General features: G+C 33.1%; 1 protein-coding gene across 5 annotated transcripts in view; it reads right to left on the bottom strand.

The window, feature by feature from the left end:
* The window catches only part of CNKSR2 (connector enhancer of kinase suppressor of Ras 2), a 275,826-nt gene that overhangs the window by 193,886 nt on the left and 61,727 nt on the right, over positions 1–20,213 (bottom strand). For all 5 annotated transcript variants that reach the window (XM_077889011.1, XM_077889013.1, XM_077889010.1 and 2 more), the window contains exon 3: positions 12,340–12,542. In XM_077889011.1, the coding sequence (XP_077745137.1) occupies positions 12,340–12,542 (203 nt within the window). The remainder of the gene's footprint in view (positions 1–12,339; positions 12,543–20,213) is intronic.

The raw sequence follows: 20,213 nt of genomic DNA on the forward strand, positions 1-20,213 counted from the left end.
ATCCTCACCAACACCCGTTGTTTCTAATATTATTGATCTTAGCCATTTTGACAGGTGTGAGGTGGTATTTCATTGTAGTTTTGATTAGCATTTTCCTGATGATCAGTGATGTTGAGCATCTTTTTGTGTGTCTATTGGCCATCTGGATGTCTTCTTTTGAAAAATATCTGTTCATGTCTTCGACCCATTTTTTAATTGGATTATTTGATTTGGGGCTGTTGAGTTTTATAAATTTTTGTATATTTTGGATACTAACTCTTTACCAGATACATTATTTGCAAATATCTTCTCCCATTCCATAAGATGCCTTTTAGTTTTATTGTTTCTTTTGCTGTGCAGAAACTTTTTATTTTGACGTAGTCCCAACAGTTTATTTTTACTTTTGTTTCCCTTGTCTCAGGCGACATATCTAGAAAGAAGTTGCTATGACCAACGTCAGAGAAAATAATGCCTATGCTCTTTTTTAGGATTTTTATGGTTTCAGGTCACACATTTAGGTCTTTAATCCCTCCAAGGTGTTTATCCAGATTTATGTTATATACTACCTATATCTAATAGTTAACTATATTTCCTGAATGGGTTTCTAATCGGTAATGATGATGACATCTTCACGTGCATATTTGTTATTGATATATATATCCTTTAGTGAAATGTCTCCTCATGCCTTTTGCCCATTTGCTGTTTGGGCTTTTGGTATTCCTACTATTGAGTTTAGAGAGTTCCTAACACATTTTGTATGCAAGTTTTGTTGAATAGGTGACCTGTAATATTTCTTCTCAGTCTATGGCTTGTCTTTCCATCCTCTTAACAGGATCTGTTTAATATAATAGGTTTTTTATTTTAATGAGGTCAAACTTGATTTTTTTCTGGATTATACCTTTAGTCCTACATCTCAGATAATCTTCAACTGACCGTAAGTCATATTTCCTTATGCAAGTTTTACAGTTTTATATTTTATCTTTAGATCTGTGGTCCACTTTTGAGTCAATTTTTATATAAGGTGTGAGGTCTGGGTCGAGTTTCACTTTCTTCCCTATGCCTATCTAAGTGCTCCAATACTATTTGCTGAAAGGCTATCCATTTTCCACTGTCAAAAATCAGCTAACCAGGCCTATAAAGGAATTGTCTGGACTCTCTTGGTTTCTATCCTGTCAACTAATACTGGTTTTGATTAGCATTTTTATATAATACTTAAAACTGAGCTATTTCTTTTTCAAAAGTAATGAACTTTTCAGTTTGCTTTTTAAATATAAATTTAGAATCATACAGTCTGTGGCTGTAAAAAATAAACCCTGCTGGTATTTTTATATGAATTTCATCATACCTGTAAGGAGACATGAGAATTAACATTTTTACTGAAGCTTTCAATCTATGAACACAGAGTACAGTATGTATCTTCATTTATTTATATCTTGTTTGATATCCTACATCAGTGTTTTATAGTTTTCATATACTGATCCTGTAGATATTTTGCTAAATTTATGTGTAGGCAACTCACTACTTTTGAAGCAACTGTAAATTGTACTATGTTTTAAATTTTGGTTTCCAATTATTCATTGTTAGTATATAGGAATATAATTAATTTTGTATGTGGACTTTGTATCCCACAACCTTGCTACTTACTTACTAGTTCTAACAGATGTTTTGTAGATAGCTTGGAATTTTCTACCCAATGATATGTATGATCTAAGAATAGGGAAAATTTTATTTTTTCATTCCAATCTCCAGGCCTTTTATTTCCTTTTCTTGCCTACTGCAGTGGATGTGACTTTCAATAGATTATTAAATAGGAGGGGTGAGAGCAGACAGCATTACCCTATTCCCAGTCTTAGGAGGAAAGCGTTTAGTTCTTCATAATGGAAGTATAAGTTTAGCTGTTGCATTTTATTTGTGTTTTATATCAAGTTCAGGTATTACCAATCTGTTTCTACCTTGGTGAGAATTCTTCTAATGAATGGATATAGGATTTTATCATATGCTCTTTTTACATTAACTGTTATTATCATATGATTTTCATTCTTTAATCCATTGATGTGGTGGATTACACTGATTTATTTTTAAGTGTTGATGCAGCCTTGCATACCTGATATAAATTCCACTTAGCTGTGGTGTATAATTTTATTTATATATGGTTAGATTTGGTTTACCAATATTTTGTGGAGGATTTTAACATGTAAGTTAACAAGTTAACATGTAAGTTCATGAGATACTGGTTCATAGTTTTCTTTTTTGTGCTGTTTTCAAATATTGGGATCAGGATCATGATCATCTCATAAAATGGGATAGGAAGAATTACCTAGTCATCTATTTTCTGGAACAGATTGGTGCATTGGTGTTATTTCCTCTTTAAACATATAGTGATGTGAATTCACCAAGGAAATCATCTAGGCCTGGACTTTTTATACCCTACCATAAAACGCTTCTAAGTAAAATTCAATTTCTTTAATACTCAGAGGATTATTCAGAGTATCTATTTCATCTTAGGTAAGTGTTCATAGTTTGTGATTTTCAAGGAATTGGAATTGGTCAATTTCATCTGTCCAATTTATGTATGAACTATTTGTAGTGTTCCTTCATGATTCTTTTATTTTAATTGACTTCTCCACTGTGTTTCTGTTTTCAGTTTCATTGATCTTTTGATCCTTTGTCATTATTACCCTGTTCTGCTTGCTTTTAGGCTTATTTTGCCCTTATTTTTTATTTTCTTTTACTATAAGAATAGTTAACACAAGATTTACCCTTTGTAAAACCTTAAGTGTACAAGATAGTATTGTTAACTACAGGTACAGTATTAACTACAGGTACAATGTTTTATAGCAGGCCTCTAGAACTTTTTCATCTTGCTTAACTAAAAATTAATACATATTGATTAGCAATTTCCTAAGATGGAAGCTTAGTTGATTGATGAAATCTTTTTTTCTGATATAAGCATTCAGTGCTATAAATTCCCTTTTATCACTGTTTCTGTGTATCACAAAATTTATGATTTGTTCTCTTCTCGTTCTGTTTAATATGTTTTTTACTTGCCTTGAGACTTCCTCTTTTATCCATGGATTACTTGGAAATGTGTTGTTTGATTTCTAGTTTGATTACATTATGGTTAAAAACACATACTAGCTGGATTTTAATTCTTTTAAATGTGTCAAAATATGCCTTATGATGCAGAAGTGGTCTATCTTGGTGACTGTTCCAATGGGTACTTGACAAGAATTTGTATTCTGCTCTTCTTGGATGAAGTACTCTAAAAATGTCAATTGTATAATGTTGTTTAGTGTTTATTCAGTTCTTCTAATCCTTACTGACTTTATGTCTGGTAGTTTTATCAATTATGAGAGAGTGGATATAAAGTATCCAATTATAATTGTGGATTTGTCTTTTTCTCCTTGTTCCATCAGTTTTTACTTCAGAGCTCTGAAGCTCTGTTGTTTGGCACATACATCTTATCAGCAATGTTTCCTCTTTTTTGAAATGTCTATGTGCTCATCTATTACACTTTGGTATTTTTAAAATATAAAGGTAATATGCACATAATACATGTTAACACTCTGCTTCTGATATGTTTGTTGCAAGTATTTATTTTTCCCAGTTTGTCATCTGTCTTATACCTTGTCACATTTTTCAGTTTTATGTGGCAAAAGTCAATTGGGATATTCATTTGTATTTTATTCCTTATTTTTAAATACTTAAGTCTTTCTCATCTAGTAGTCATTTTTTGTCTATATTTTCTCCAGTTTTCTTACGGATTTATTTTCCATTTAAATAAATGATATGCTTAAAATGTTTTAGTAAACAACAGGTAGCGTTCTATCATTATTTTCCAAAGGCTTTATCAGGTGTCCCAATACTATTTATTAAATGATCCTTTCCTTCTCCAGTGGTTTTAACATACTGTTTTCAAAATGATTCTATATACCACAGCCTATTATGGGCTGTCTTACACTAATCTACATTCCAAAACTCAGTATTGTTTTTCACCATGATTTACTAAAACAGAAAGAGACATTAAGATTTCAAATAAAGTTAATTGAAAAAATATATAATGAATTAATCTACATTCTCAGTTTAAAAAAATTAACCTCTTAGTGAGGAATCAGCTTTGAAAAATCTATTCTTATGGAAGTTTTCTAAAACTGGATTGTAGAGATGTTGCATAGGTGTATCTTATAGAATGTAAATTAGGCCTCAATAAAACCATTTTTTAAAAAGATGTAAAATATAAACCCTCCTAAGACAAAATCATTTAAAAAATGTAACTAAAGGCCATTTTTGCTGCACTGAAGCATAAAAATTGGCATTTTAATTAAGAACTCAACATGCTTCTGGCATGAGTAGAAAGAGTTTGGGTTCCTAGGTTTGAAAAGGTCAAAGTCTGTTAATAAAATCTGAAAACTTCATTCAAAAGTGATAAGATGAAATATAGCATGATTTTTCCCATAAATTTAATCTTCAAAATATATAAAAAGAAACATCTATTTGATGACTGAATGCCTGTAGCAAACCGAATTCTAAGGCATGTTTTCCACTTTCCTGACCATTCACATTTCAAGTAAGACAAGTTTCTAGCTCAAGATTAAATATCAAGAAAACTCGGGGGGAGGGGAACTCTACACACACACCAAGGAAAACACTGATTTTTTTTCTTGTAGTGAATTTCCCTGAAATTTTTATTTTAAAGGCAAATCATGTATAACCACACTAAAGAACCATTCTCATCCTGAAGATATTAATGTTCGGTATGATTATTTTGCCTAGACACATATGTAAATAAATGATGACTGACAGGGTTCCAATCTTTTTGAGTTACCAAAGATGATTATTTAATTGTGACTTAATGATCATCTAGATAAAGAAATAGATCTCTGTAGAGTTTATGAGCACAATCAGTTCATGAACAGAACAAAAAAGAGAAATTTATTCTTCGGTCTGAAAAAAAAAAAAAAAAACCAACCCTAAGCTAGAGCTCATGCTACTTATAAAAATGAACACAGTGACTCCAAGTAAAGGAAATTAAATTCATCACAGGAAAGCTTTCTGATGCCAGAAAATAAAAAAAAAATCCTTGGCTAATCAATAAATGGCCATTACAGGAACTATTCTATTTAGATCCTAAAAGTTAAGCAACTATTCCCCTTAAATCACCATATGGATAATACAATGCTTATAACTCTTTTGAGTACAAAGGTGTATGACCCTCTAAGAAAGTATTTTTTGTATGTTCTTTTCAAACAGAAGTATTACATTTATGGAAAAGTTATTAGTGGTTTAGAAATGCTAAACAAATTAGAAGTCAATAAGGAAAACTAAAAAGCTTAGAAGTTAATAAGGATATCTGGAATGCCTTGCTATTTCTCAGGCTGGCACAGCTGAGCCTGAGCACAGTCCATAAACAGTGGCAGTGCTAACATTAGTGCTTATCTCTGGAACAAGACATGCCAAGTGAGAGGAGTGAGTATGTGAAAGACCAAGCAACAATGTACCACAGTATCTGGTAGTGTCTGAAGTAGTTTGGTTTTTGTAATTTTTTTCCTAGTACACAATTAATTTCTGTTTTATAGTTTCCCATCATGGAAGAAGAAATCAGTTCAACTATTTTTTAAGATAAGGCAAATTATTTCAAAGAAAATATTTTTGCCTTATCACCCTACTCTTATGACTTAAAGATTTAAATTTTTTTTAATGACATAAAAAGGTATCTCATTGATCTCTTCAAAATAGAATGGTTTTGAAAGGTATTTTAGAAATAATTACAATTAGGTGCTAATGCTAAGAATGAGAGAAAATAATGAACTTTCACTATAAATAACAAGCTTTTTCTATAAACAATACTTATGGACACTGTTAATGATGTTACTGTACAATGTGATACATACAGTGATCCATAAACCTCCAAGTATAGATTGACTTGGCAAAACCATATAAAACTGCAGGAAAGATGAGGTGTGAAGAACAGCAGGATACAAGTTAAAAATAGATGAGTAAACCATGCTTTGAAAATAAACAGTAAAGCTACCAAATGGTGATTCATTTCTGAAGCTTTTCCTCTGGGAAAGTCTGCTACTTCATTCAAGTAAATATTTAAAATAGGAGGGAAATAAAAGCAATTTTGTTACCCTTAGATTTTATATGATTTTAAAAACGTAAAGAGCTGGTTTTTGAAAATGAGTTTTATTTGAATGAAAGCTCCACTGAAATTGAAATTTTTGTGAAACTGTAAATATTTTTCCCTAACTTTAAAGTCTTAAACATCCAAAAGGGTTGTTTGTTTGTTTGTTTCAAGAGAGAGAGACAGCACGTGTGTTAATGGGTGGGGGTGGGGGGAGATGGAGGCAGAGGGAGAGGGAAAGAGAGAATCTTAATTAGTCCTCAAGCCCAGTGAGGAGTCCAAAGTGAGATTTGTCAATCTCACAAACCCTGAGATCATCACCAGAGCAGAAATCAAGAGTCCGATGCCTAAACCACTGAGCCACCCAGGCACCCCAAAGGTTTTCAATGATATTAAAAATATCTCATTTATGCCTTCAAAGTAGAATGCAAACTAAAATTTCTATAAATAAAAATTCTATATAGTGATTTTTAAATATCCAGGCCAAAAGTGGGAAAGTGGCACTCTTGTTTATTAGCACTTGGAGAGAAATACCAAAATGAAAATAAATGTTTATATATGTTGCATTCCTAAGAATAAGTTTCTCAAAATTTTTAAGAATTAGTCAACATTTGAATGGAGATGTAGCATGACAAATGAACGTAACAATTGAAAAACAAGAAGAGCTTTGGTATCAAACAAAAATAGATTCAAATTTCAATTTTCACGTTAGACAAATGACTTTAGGCAAGTCATTTATTGTTTCATATGTAAAATGGGGATAATGATACCTGCTTCATGAGAATTCAATTAGTTGATATATATAAAGCATCTAGTTCAATATCTACAACTAAATTAAAGATTTTAGCATATTCTTTCTGTTCCTTGCTTCTTCTTCAAGTGACATAAAATATAAAAATTGCAATAAACCCATATCATATTGTTGTGCATGCAAGTTCTCCCTAAAATGCAATAAAAAATTTAATGCCAAAATATTTATCACTGTTTAAATTAAAATAAATCTATACCAACAGATCAAAATATTAAGAATTTTTGATCAACATCATTTCTACGGAACTTTTATAATTAAGTACATAAGTTCTAAGTTCTTCAAAAGTAAACAAAAATAAACAAGACAAGACACATTCCTACCTTTTATAAAGAAGGCATAAAGAGGTTAGTTTTGTTCTAGAACTTTATTTTTCTTGTTTTTTTAAGGATTTTATTTATTCATTCATGAGAGACACAGGGAGAAAGGCAGAGACATAGGTAGAGGGAGAAGCAGGCTCCTCGTGGGAAGCCTGATGTGGGACTCAATCCCAGGACCCCAGGATCACAACCTGAGCCAAAGGCAGACGCTCAACCACTGAGCCACCCAGGTGCCTTTTGTTCTAGAACTTTAAAATATTAACTAAATTTATTTAGAGAAGATGTAGGGAATTAAATCATGATTCTACAAGTAACTAACAAATGTTGTTAGTGTTCATCATTTGATATTATTTAAAAGGAAATAAATTGGATATATTCCTCATAAGGCTTTGGTGAACACGATCAATGAATCATAGAATTTTAGTGCTTCAAAGAACTTCAAATTGTGCAGGTTTTACATCCTATTCTAAAAAGAAAATAAGGGGTGCCTGGGTGGCTCAGTTGGTAAAAGCATTTGCCTTCAGCTTGGGTCATAATCCCAGGGTCCTGGGACAGAGTCTGGCATCTAGTTCTCTGCTCAGCAGGGAGCCTGCTTCTCCCTCTCCCTCAGCCTCCTGCTCCCCCCGCTTGTGCTCCCTCTCTCTGTCAAATAAATAAATAAAATCTTTAAAAAAAGAAAATAAAAACAGAGTTAAGGTTCAAGATTATCCAGGACTATAGGCAGAACTGAAATTCAACTCTTTCTCAGCCTTCTGCTCCTTTGCACTATTTCACGATGCATTTTGGCCAGGATTCACAGTAATGGTCATGGATAACACTGCTTTTTTGGTTATTCTAGCAACAATTAATGTTTTTGTTTCCTGTGTATCTTGTAGGACACAATGAAACAAGAGGACATATGAAGTGTTGTCTTGTGTTCTTGCTGCTACCTAAAAATATTTTCTTTCTTTGAAAGGAATAAGAATATAACTTAAATACATATCCACTAATAATCTCTGATAAGTCTGGGTTACTTGTCAGGAAAAAAACCAGCCTAAACATTTCACCTGGCATGGTTACAGATAAAGCATTATTATATTTAAACTGATTTCTGGATCTTCTGAAATTTATATTAGCCAAGGAACTGTTAAGATATTCACATAATCCATGGCAAAGGAGGAAGCAAAATCAAGCTCCCAATTATAGAAACAGCATTCATCATTTACCTCTTTTCTATTACCATTAAAAGATTAAGAATCTGTAAAAAGTGGAAGTTAACATTATATAAACTATTTTTTAAAGATTTATTTATTTACGATAGACATAGAGAGAGAAAGAGAGAGGCAGAGACAGAGAGGAGGGAGAAGCAGGCTCCATGCCGGGAGCCCAACGCGGGACTTGATCCCAGGACTCCAGGATCGTGCCCCTGGCCAAAGGCAGGTGCTAAACCGCCGAGCCACCCAGGGATCCCATATAAAACTATTTTGAACTGCAAACCATTTCACAGAAAAATTTCTTTAAAGAGTAGTTCTCACTTACCTTTAACTCATAACCAACTCATGTATTTCAGTTTTCATGACTTCTAAATAAAACCACTAAATTATTGCTAGTATGGTCACATATATCCTGATTCCCTGATTCACTATACACTTGCAGTCCTTACCCTACCTCATCACTCAGCAGCATTTGACCCTACTGACCACTTCCTTTTCCCGCTAAAACTCTTTACTCTCATCTTAGACGTTCTCACCACTCACACAAAAAAGTAATTATATGAGGTGATGGATGTATTAACTAGCCTGGATGTATTAATACCACAGTAATCATTTCATAATATATGTGTGTATCAAATCATCATACTGTACATCTTGAACATACATAGTTATTTGTCAATTATGGCTCAATAAAGTTGGAAAAAATAAAATACTGAAATATAAAAAAAACCCCACAAACAGACAAACACCTCTTTACTACCTTTGTTTCCATGACACTCCTCTCATCTAATTCTCTCCTACCTCTTTGGTTATGCCTTCTCATTTTACCCACAAGCTGCACTTTTTCTACTCATCTTTCAGTTGTTGGTGGTTCACAGAGCTCATTCCTTATCCCAGTTCTCTTCATTTACTCAAAAATATTTATTAAGCACCCACTATAAGCCAAGAAGTCTTCTAGATAATTGTAACAGTGTGAACAAATCAGATGAATATCCCTGTTCTCTTAAAGCATACATAATATAATTAGATAGAAATAATAATCTTAAGTAAATTATATGGTGTTAGAAGGGTATAAGTGGTACAGAAGACAAATAGAGTAGGATAAAAGGAAACCATTCTAAAATTCTCCTTAGACCACCAATATTAATATATCCATGACTTTATCACCTATTCCCAAATCTCTATCAATGATATTTTTCTCAGCAGCAATACTCGAAAGACCTTTTCACAATTTATCATGCCTCACACTCAACTCAGTGTTCATCTTCCACCATAACCTGTTCCTATTTTGATAATAGCATCACCATCCAGTGGGCCAGCCAAGTCAGATACCTAGATGCCTCCTGTAGTCTTTAGATCTTATCTGTCTCAGAATATTATTTATCTGCATAAATATCTCTAATATTCTTCTATCATCACTTCTGCTCCTCTAATTAAAAACTTCAGTAAACAGCAGGATCAACTGTGCTGTTGAATCATGGTTCTACCACTTACTTGCCATTTGGTTTTGAAATTAACCTCTAAAAGTGCTAGTTTTTCTTACTGTAAAATGGAGACAACCCTCCTAGGGTTGCTTTGATTAAATGAATGTGGCTGGAGGTATCAACATCAAAATCATCAACAGTAGCAGCAGCATTAATTTCTAAAATAGCTCTTAAGTTAGTTTTCCTTCTCCCATCCTTATTCTTCTCTAATTTTTCCCAACACTATAGCCCTAGTAATCATCAAGATCCACAGGTCTAAACTCAATGACCCTATTAAACAAGTTCTCAAGGCCTTCAGCATAAGTCCAAATGCCTTAGAATGGAAAATTTTTTTCTCCTTTCCTTTCTAAAACTTAAGCTTGTTAATAAATAAAGCATCATCATTATAGGCAAGCCAGCCTAGAGCTGAACTTTTCTGTGAAAGATCTTCAAAATATAAATTTCAGTTTCTTTGTTCAATTTATAGTCTCAGCAGGTGATTTTAAAGTTATCAAAGTTGTCTTTTTTTTCCTTCCAAGTACATATTTCATTTTTATGGTCAAAATATTAAATGGTCTTTGATTTCGATCACCATGGTATGACGGAATACAAAATAAGCATTGTGAAAACTTTTGCAGCAATGGAAGCCAAACAGATGACTTAAATTATTTCCCTCAGGCTTTCTATCACGTTTTTTCTTCCTATGAAATAAACAAAACATCATTGATTGACTTCAGGGATTGTTATGCATGTGTTTGTATGTGTTTTTGTATGTGTATGCATACTCATGTGCTTGTAGGTGAATTGGCATTTGCTAAAAGCATCTTTTTAGATAAAAAAGTCACCATAAAAATTATATAAAACAATAAAATATCAGAAACTACCACAGTGTTCTAGAAGCTATTTATATGATTTTATATTATAGTCTTATCTACCACTAAAAAGTAAAAACATTCTACGTATTCATTTATTTGACAAGTACTAGTGTAAAAATAACATAAAATGAAATTTACTATATACAAATACTGAGGCTGAGCAAATTCACAATTATAGAGCAGGTCATAGTATAAGAGCATATAACTATAATCGAGTATGTGTTCTAATTACTGAGAAGCCTTCTGAAACAAGTATATTATATTACTTAAGGATTAAGCCATATTTTAAATATATTTTACTTATTGACCATTATGAAACTTGTAGAATTAATATATTTAAAGTGTAACTACTTTAAATGATTGATAAATGTAGTTTAGATAATTATGAGAATTAAATTTTAATGATGTCATAAATGCAAGAGAAATATGCTATGTCCACCAATTAATTACCAAAAAACTAATAACCCAGAACTTAGTATTAAGATTTGGATTTAGTATCAATTATGTTATTATTAATATATATAAATTCAGATAATATAAAGTTAAGTTACCTTAACTTTTACCTTAAAAATATAAGTATTTTAGTTTTACATAAGGCCTCATATTTTATGAAATACATTAATAGGTTTTTCTAATGTTAAATTATAACTGCATTCAGTCATGATTTTTGTATCATTCTCTGCCTCGCTTGCTAACATACATTTTTAGGATTGGTACCCATGGTCATAAGTAAGATTGGATCATAAAAAAAGGCCTCATATTTTTAAAAAGCCAAAATATTATATATAATATATATCTCACTAACATTCACTCAAGAAAGAATTCTGGTAAAATTGTCTATTACTGGAGTTTCTTATGAGAGATAAAATGTATTTTAAAATTTGGTTATTTAATCACCATACATAATACATATCCCTTATAAAAAATTCTAAAAATGAAAGAGCTTAATTTTTTAAAAAACAGCTGTGATTCACCATTACAATGTTTAACCACATATTCGATTTTAATCTTTTTTCATTTTATATCATGAAAACTTTTGTTATTTTATGTGTTCCAAGACAAATAAAAATTAACTAGGAAAAAAATCTAAAACTATGTTTATGATATCCAAGACTGTGCAGTGTAATAATAAAGAATGAATAAAGCAAGGTAAGGAGACATGCAATGCATGCTATTAAAGTGTCAGTGTCTAATTACTCATTTAAAACAGTAAATAGAATCCTAATGGTCACTCCCTTAAATATGACTAATTAATACAAAAATAAAGAAAATTAGGAGATAAAATAGTACTATCAATCTTGTTATGACAGCTAAAAATGACTTTGCTTGTAAAGCAATTAATGTATTCTGAAATTGCCAGGGACTAATTATTAATTGGCTACTTAGTTAGATATAAAAATTCACAAATGATTAATGTCTATTTGATGATAACCCTACTTACACTGTGGTGAATGATAATTAGACATTTGCAACTTGATATTCCTCTGTCCAATTCTTTTACAAGAACATATGAAATGATGTTATATTCAAGATAGTGTCTGAGGAGGATTATTTATGAAACATGTGGAAGATCTTACCTGTCCAACCAGGCAAGCAGACTCTTGGCTGCTCCTATGAGATCCACAACCGAAGTCAGAAAGTCATTTGGCAATTTTCGGCTGGTTCTCCCATCATAATGGCCACTCCTTCTCCTCCCTGTTATAAAATTCTGTAGATTTTTGGCAGATGCATTCAGCTTGTGAGAAAGGGTTTTTAGATTTTCTGTTTCCAAGCCATAATTCTGAATTATAAAAAGAGAGAAAACAAATATGCTTAAAGTCAGTATTATATTCATTCACTAAAATATTCACTGAGTAGGTTACTACGTACAAGCAACAAAATTTGTATTGACTAAGATAGGATTCCTGGCCTAGCAGAACCCACAGTCAAGTGAGGATCTTGGCAAATGTCAGATAAAGAAATTACAATAAAATGTGTTAAGAGCTAGTATGAACGTGAAAAGATCAGAGTATTATATCTTGGAACTATGCCATGCAGGAAAGAAAGATTACCGGGACTCATAAGTGTTTTTTCAACCCAAACTTAAATTCATTTACTTGTGAAATTCATTTTTATCCTTATTTTTTTATTAAGAGATATTATTTATTTGAGAGAGAGGGAGAGGGGGGCGGGAGAGAGAGTGAGCACGAGTTGGGGAGTGGCACAGGGGGAGAGAGAGAAGCAGGCTTCTGGCTCAGCAGGGAGCCTAACACAGGGCTTGATCCCAGTACCCCAGCAGACCCTGAAGGCAGACACTTAACCTACTGAGCCACCCAGGTGCCCCAGTAATTACTGTTTAGTGTCTATTCTATTTGCATATGTGTAGTCATGAATGTAGATGCTACGAAAAATTCTGCTTTGCCAAAGTGAGGAAAAAAAGCACAACCCAATGATAAAATGAAAAAGAAATAAATCATATGCAATACAGCTTTATTCTGTGTCTTCTCCATAATGACTTATATAAGAAATTTCTTCTATAATATGGTTCCAAAAAAAAACCTCTGATTCCTCATTGGAACCAATATACTTTCTCCTTTTTATAATACAAATTATGACACTGAACTTATTTCTATTTTTCTCATGGTTGTACTAGCTCACGGTCAAATATGAAGCACATCAAAAACAATCATACTGACTTTTTGATAAGTTTGTTTTCTTATAGTTCCTTGGTCTCACTTTTGAATTTGCAGTGGTATTTACTATTTCACCTTAAATATTATGTCTATAAATTAATGCAGGAAGAAGTTATATGAATAAATATATCTAAGCTTTTTTAAAAAACCACATTGAATGCAAAACACTGTAGGATCTCCACAAATAAACTTTAAGGAAAGACTTCCTAAGTTATAATAAAATTTTAAAAGAGTTAATTGTGCACTGTAGAACACCTCCAAGAAAGGCTGGTCAACCTGCTCAAAGGATGACCTTCATCAAACTACTTAGCATGTACATTATTGTCATGTGTAAAATTAAAAGTATTATTACCTTATAGAAAACCATTAAACCCAAACAAGTTTAGATAGCTTCTGAGGCCCAAATGAATTCTAAGTTTGATTTATTCTCCTTTCATAGTTGATGACAACGAGGCACAGAGAGATTTTTCTCGTGTGCTTAACAGAGCTTAGACAGAATTCTGAATGGGACTATGTCACAAGGCCATATGTGAGGGGATGCCTAAGCAGAATGGTAGATAAAATACTAGGGATATGAAAAAGAGAAGCAAATCGCACAATAAATTTAGCTATATTAAGTCAACAATCATTGGGTAATTACTTTATATGAAATTTGACGTTATTTCTTCTATGATAATTTAAGAAAAGAAACTTGGAAGAGAAAACAAAGGAGGGACTAGTGGAGGGTTTGGACACATAAACATCAAATGCCAAGTTATGTAAAAAGAAATTAAAAATATAAATAAATAAATACCAAGTTATGTATGTTATCATTGAAGGTTTCATAGTGATAAAAGTCTGAATGTTCTTTGCTAAAAATTTACATTTTTTATTAAAAGAACATTTCCTTTTGGAGCCATGGTCTGTTTTTTTTTAATTCAGTATATTAAACATTCACTACTAAATTTGAATTGTAGTATTCTCTCAAGTCAAAAGGTTTTGTTTGTGCAAATAAAACAACATTCTATTCAGATTCTCTTGCATCTGAGGGTGGATTATCTGTGAAACATTTGGGAGATTTTACCCAGCTTATCAGTATGTTAAGGAAATCCTTTTACAAGTTTATTAAAGATACTCTTTAATGACTAGGTAAGAACAATTTATAATCATATCAACTTATTTATTCATTTATTTGGCTTAAAACAACAGAAATTTACTTTGGAGATCAGAAATCCAAAAATCACTACCAGTGGGATAAAAATCACGATGTTGGCAGGTCCACGTTTCTTTCGGAGGCTTGAATCCCTGCCTCTAAAAGCATCTGGTAGCTCTTGACATTCCTTGGTTTGTGGCCACTGTTAACTCCTGTCTCTGTCTCTGAGGTCACATGGCCACATCTTCTGTGTGTACCAAATCCCCTTTTGCCTCTCCCTCATGAGGACACTTGTGATTGGATTTGTGGTCCACCTGGATAATCAAAATTAATCTCCCCCTGCAAAGATCTTTAATCACATCTGAATATGTACATTACTCACTTGCTGGAGGAAGCGAAAGGCCTCCTCCAAAGTTAGGAACACCTGCTGGTCCCTTCCAAAGCTCATTCTCAGCTGCCCTTTGGAGACTCTATGAACTAAATTTCAGACACTTCTAAATTGCTTTCCTGAAAGTATTTTCAGAAGTTTTCCCCCGTGTTAAGGCATCTTCCCTGAAGTACAAAAGTATTTTCATTTTTGTATATTAATGATTTTCATGAGGAAACATTTGTTTATAAACATAATAATTTCTTAGAGATGATCAAGTGATTAGTTCATTAGAGAGGAAACTAATCAATCAACCTGTAATGTAACTTTCACTCTATAGCTATTAGCCACCATAGAAGTTAATTTATCTTTATATACAATACTAGCATCTCAGATATTTTCTGAGAAAAGGTCAGAATAATTTAAAAAAAATACAGATCTTGCAAATAAAAGTGTGAAAGCAAAGTAAAAATACATTGAAACCTTCAAAATTTAAGATAATGCTAAAATTATTTTTTAAAATACAACTCAAGAATTAGGAAATAAAAAAAAGCTTGTAGATAAAACCTGGAAGGATACCCTGAGAGAACTTCTAACCTGGAAACCTACTAAAGAAATATCCTACATGGACTGGAGGTGAAAAATGAGGAGGACTGAGGAATGCAGTGGGCAAGAAGAGACAAAAGATATGTAGTGGATGATGGAGAGGGATATTCTTAAAACTAATTCTAGTTAAGTCAATAAAAAGAAATAAAATGAAATAAAACTAGTTAAACCAATAACTCAAAAGCATTTTAAAGAAAGTTCTTTAAGACCATAGGGCGCCTGGGTGGCTCAGTCAATTAAGCATCTGCCTTTCAGTCTCAGGTCAGGATTGTGAGTTCAAGCCCCACGTTGGGCTCCGTGCTGAGCATGGAGCCTACTTAAAAAAAAAAAAAAAAAAGAAAATTCTGTAAGACTATAAAAATAGGTTAGAAGCTTGTCTGTATACAACAGTATCTGTGTCGTACTATTTTAACACAAGGGATAGATTAGTTGATCTCAAGTTAATTTTTATCATCACAGCTCTCAATTCTAAATAGTTCAAAATCAATTACTGACAACACACAGATCTTCTTCCTATTTCCTTCATGAAGGCAGATGGTGTGCTGTCTTACTAAGTCACCAGTAAATCATGCTCCCTTGCCTCCTATACCAAGAAGTGACAAGTGAATGAAGCACCCCTTTGCTTTGGTCCAGAAATATGCAGACAGTAAGCACTGACTCAAATTTTACTTTTTAAAGAGTTATTTATTTATTTATTTATTTATTTATTTGTTTGTTTGTTTGTTTTTAATTTAAATTCCAGTTAGTTAACATAGTGTTATATTAATTTCAGGTGTACAATATAGTGATTCAACAATTCCATACATCACCTGGTAAGCTCATCATGACAAGTGCCTTCCTTAATCTCCATCACCTATTTCACCTATCCTCTCACCCACCTCCCCTCTGGTAACCTTTAGTTCATTCTCTACAGTTAAGAGTCTTTTTCTTGGTTTTTCTCTCTCTCTTATTATTTCCCCTTTGCTTGTTTTGTTTCTTAAATTCCACATATGATATGATTGAAATCATATGGTATTTGTCTTTCTCTATTTCACTTAGCATAATATACTCTAGGTCCATCCATGTCGTTGAGAATGACAAGATTTCATTCTTTTTAAAAATATTACTTTTTTTAAAATTTAAATTTGATTAGCCAACATATAGTACATTATGAGTTTCAGATGTAGACTGTAATAATTCATCAGTTGCATATAACACCCAGTGCTCATTACATCATGTGCCCTCCTTAATGCCTATCACTCAGTTACCACATCCCCCTCCACCTTCCCTGCAGCAACCCTCAGTTTGTTTCCTAGAGGTAAGAGTCACTTCCATTTATTTATTTATTTATTTATTTATCTATCTATCTATTTATCTATTTATCTATTTATTTTAATTTTTTAAAAAAGACTTTATTTATTCATGAGAGACACAGACAGAGAGGCAGAGACATAGGAAGAGGGAGAAGAAGGCTCTCTGCAAGAAGCCGGAGGTGGGACTTGATCCTAGGACCTGGGGATCACGACCTAAGCCAAAGGCAGACGCTCAACCACTGAGCCACCCAGGCACCCAGAATTCATTCCTTTTAATGTCTGAGTTAATAACCCATTGTATTATATAGCACTTCTATATCCATTTGTCAGTCAATGGAAAATTGAGCTCTTTCCCTAATTTGGCTATTTAGATAATGCTGATATAAACATCAGGATGCATGAATCCCTCTGAATTAGTATTTTTGTATTCTTTGGGTAAATACCTAGTAATGTGATTGCTGGATCATAGGGTAGTTCTATTTTTAACTTATATTGAGGAACCTCTACACTGTTTTCCGGAGTGGCTGCACCTGTTTGCATCCCCACCAACAGTGCAGGAGGTTTCTCTTTTCTTTACATCCTCACCAATACCTGTTGTTTCCTGGGTTGTTGATTTTAGCCATTCTGACAGGTGTACAGGTGTAAGGTGATAGCTCATTGTGGTTTTGATTTGCTTTCCCCTGATGGTAAGTGATGGTGATAACTTTTCATATGTCTGTTGGCCATCTGGATATTTTCTTTGGAAAAATGTCTGTTCATGTCTTCTACCCATTTTTTAATTGGATTATTTGTTTTTTATTTATTTTTTAATAATAAATTTATTTTTTATTGGTGTTCAATTTGCCAACATACAGAATAACACCCAGTGCTCATCCCGTCAAGTGCCCACCTCAGTGCCTGCCACCCAGTCACCCCCACCCCCCGCCCTCCTCCCCTTCCACCACCCCTAGTTCGTTTCCCAGAGTTAGGATTATTTGTTTTTTGAGTGTTGAATTTTCTAAGTTCTTTATATATTTTGGATACTAACCCTTTGTCGGATATGTCATTTGCAATTATTTCCTCACATTCTGTAGGTTGCCTTTTAGTTTTGTTTATTGCATCCTTTGTTGTGCAGAAGCTTTTTTTAACTTGATGAAGTCCCAATAGTTTACTTTCACTTTTTTCTCTTGCTTCAGGAGACATACCTATAAAGAAGCTGCTATGGGCGATGTTACTACCTATGTTCTCCTCTATGTTTTTTATGGTTTCAGGTTTCACATTTAGGTGTTTAATCCATTTTGAATTTATTTGTGTATGGTGTAAGAAATTGGTCCAGTTTCTTACATGTTTTTGCATGTTGCTGTTCAGTTTTTCCAAAACTATTTGTTGAAGAGACTTTTTCCACTTGATATTCCTTTCCTGCTTTGTCAAAGATTAATTGACCATATAGTTGTGGGTTCATTTTTGGGTTTTCTATTCTGTTCCATTGATTTGTGTGTCTGTTTTTGTGCTAATATCATACTGTTTTGATTACTACAGCTGTGTAATATAACTGGAAGTCTGGAATTGTGATGTTTCCAGCTTTGCTCTTCTTTTTCAGGATTTCTGTGGCTATTCGGAGTCTTTTGTGGTTCCATACATATTTTAGGATTGTATGTTCCAGTTCTGTGAAAAATGTTTGTGATATTTTGATAGACTGCATTAAATGTGTGGATTGCTTTGAGCAGTACAGACATTTTAACAATACTTGTTCTTCTGATCTATGACCATGGAATGTCTTTCCATTTCTTTGTGTCATCTTCAATTTCTTTCATGAGTGTTTTATAGTTTTCAGAGTATGGATCTTGTACCTCTTCAGTTAGGTTTATTCCTAGTATCTTATTGTTTTTGCTGCAACTATAAATGAGATGGATTCTTTAATTTCTCTTTCTGCTGCTTCCTTGTTGGTGTATAGAAATGCAACACATTTCTATATGTTGATTTGTATCCTGTGACTTTACTGAATTCCTGTATCAGTTCTAGCAGGTTTTTGATGGAGTCTTTTGGGTTTTCTACATAGAGTATCATGTCATCTGCAAATAAACGAAATTTTGACTTCTTCCTTGCCAATTTGGATACCTTTTTTTTTTTGGAAGATTTTATTTATTTATTCATGACACAGAGAGAGAGAGAGGTGGAGAAACAGGCTCCATGCAGGGAGCCTGATGTGGGATTTGATCCCGGCGTCTCGGGATACCTTTTATTTCTTAATGTTGCCTGACTGCTGTGGCTAGGTATTCTAGTACTATGTTAAATAACAGTGATGAGGGGCCCCTGGGTGGCTCAGTGGTTGAGTGTCTGCCTTTTGCTCGGGTCATGATCTAAGAGTCCTGGGATCAAGTTCCGCAACAGGCTCCCTCCAGGGATCCTGCTTCTCCCTCTACCTGTGTCTCTGCCTCTCTCTCTGTGTCTCTCATGAATTAATAAAACCTTAAATAAAAATAAATAACAGTGATGAGAGTGGACATCCCTGTCTTGTTTCTGACTGAATAGGAACAGCTCTCAGTTTTTCCCTATCGAGGATGAGGTTAGTTGTGGATTTTTCATAGATGGCCTCAATATGTTGAGGTATGTTCTCTCTAAACTTACTACTTTGTTTTTATCACAAATGGATATTGTACTTTGTCAAATTCTTTTTCTGCATCTATTGAAATGGTCATTTGTTTCTTATCCCTTTTTTCTAATAATGTGATGTTATCACGTTGATTGATTTGCAAATATTAAACCACCCTTGCAACCCAGGAATAACTCCCACTTGACCATGGTGAATGATTTTTTAAATGTATTGTTTGATTCAGTTTGCTAGTATTCTGTTGACGATTTTTGCATCTATGTTCGTCAGAGATATTGGCCTGTAGTAGATAGAGTCTTTATCTGGTTTTGGTATCAGGTAATGCTGGCCTCATAGAATGAATTTGGTTTTCCTTCCTTTTCTTTTTTGGGAAGAGTTTCAGAAGAATAGCTATTAACTCTTCTTTAAATGTTCGGTAGAATTCCCTTTGAAGCCATCTGGCCCTGGACTTTTGTGTTGGGAGATTTTTTGATTACTGATTCAATTTCTTTGTTGATCATTGGTCTGTTCAAGGTTTTTATTTCTTCCTGTTTCAGTTTTGTAAATTTATATATTTCCAAAAATTTATCCATTTCTTCCAGGTTGTCCAATGTATTGGCATATAATTTTTCATAATATTCTCCCAATAACTGTATTTCTGTGGTGGTTATTTCTCCCCTTTCATTTATGATTTTATTTATTAAGGTGCTTTCTCTTTTCTTCTTCAATAAGTTGGTCTAGAGGCTTCTCAATTTTATTAGTTTTTTCAAAGAACCAGCTCCAGGTTCAATTATCTGTTCTGTTTTCTTAGTT

The sequence above is a fragment of the Canis aureus genome, chromosome X (genome assembly GCF_053574225.1).
Source record: "Canis aureus isolate CA01 chromosome X, VMU_Caureus_v.1.0, whole genome shotgun sequence".
Classification (NCBI taxonomy): domain Eukaryota; kingdom Metazoa; phylum Chordata; class Mammalia; order Carnivora; family Canidae; genus Canis; species Canis aureus.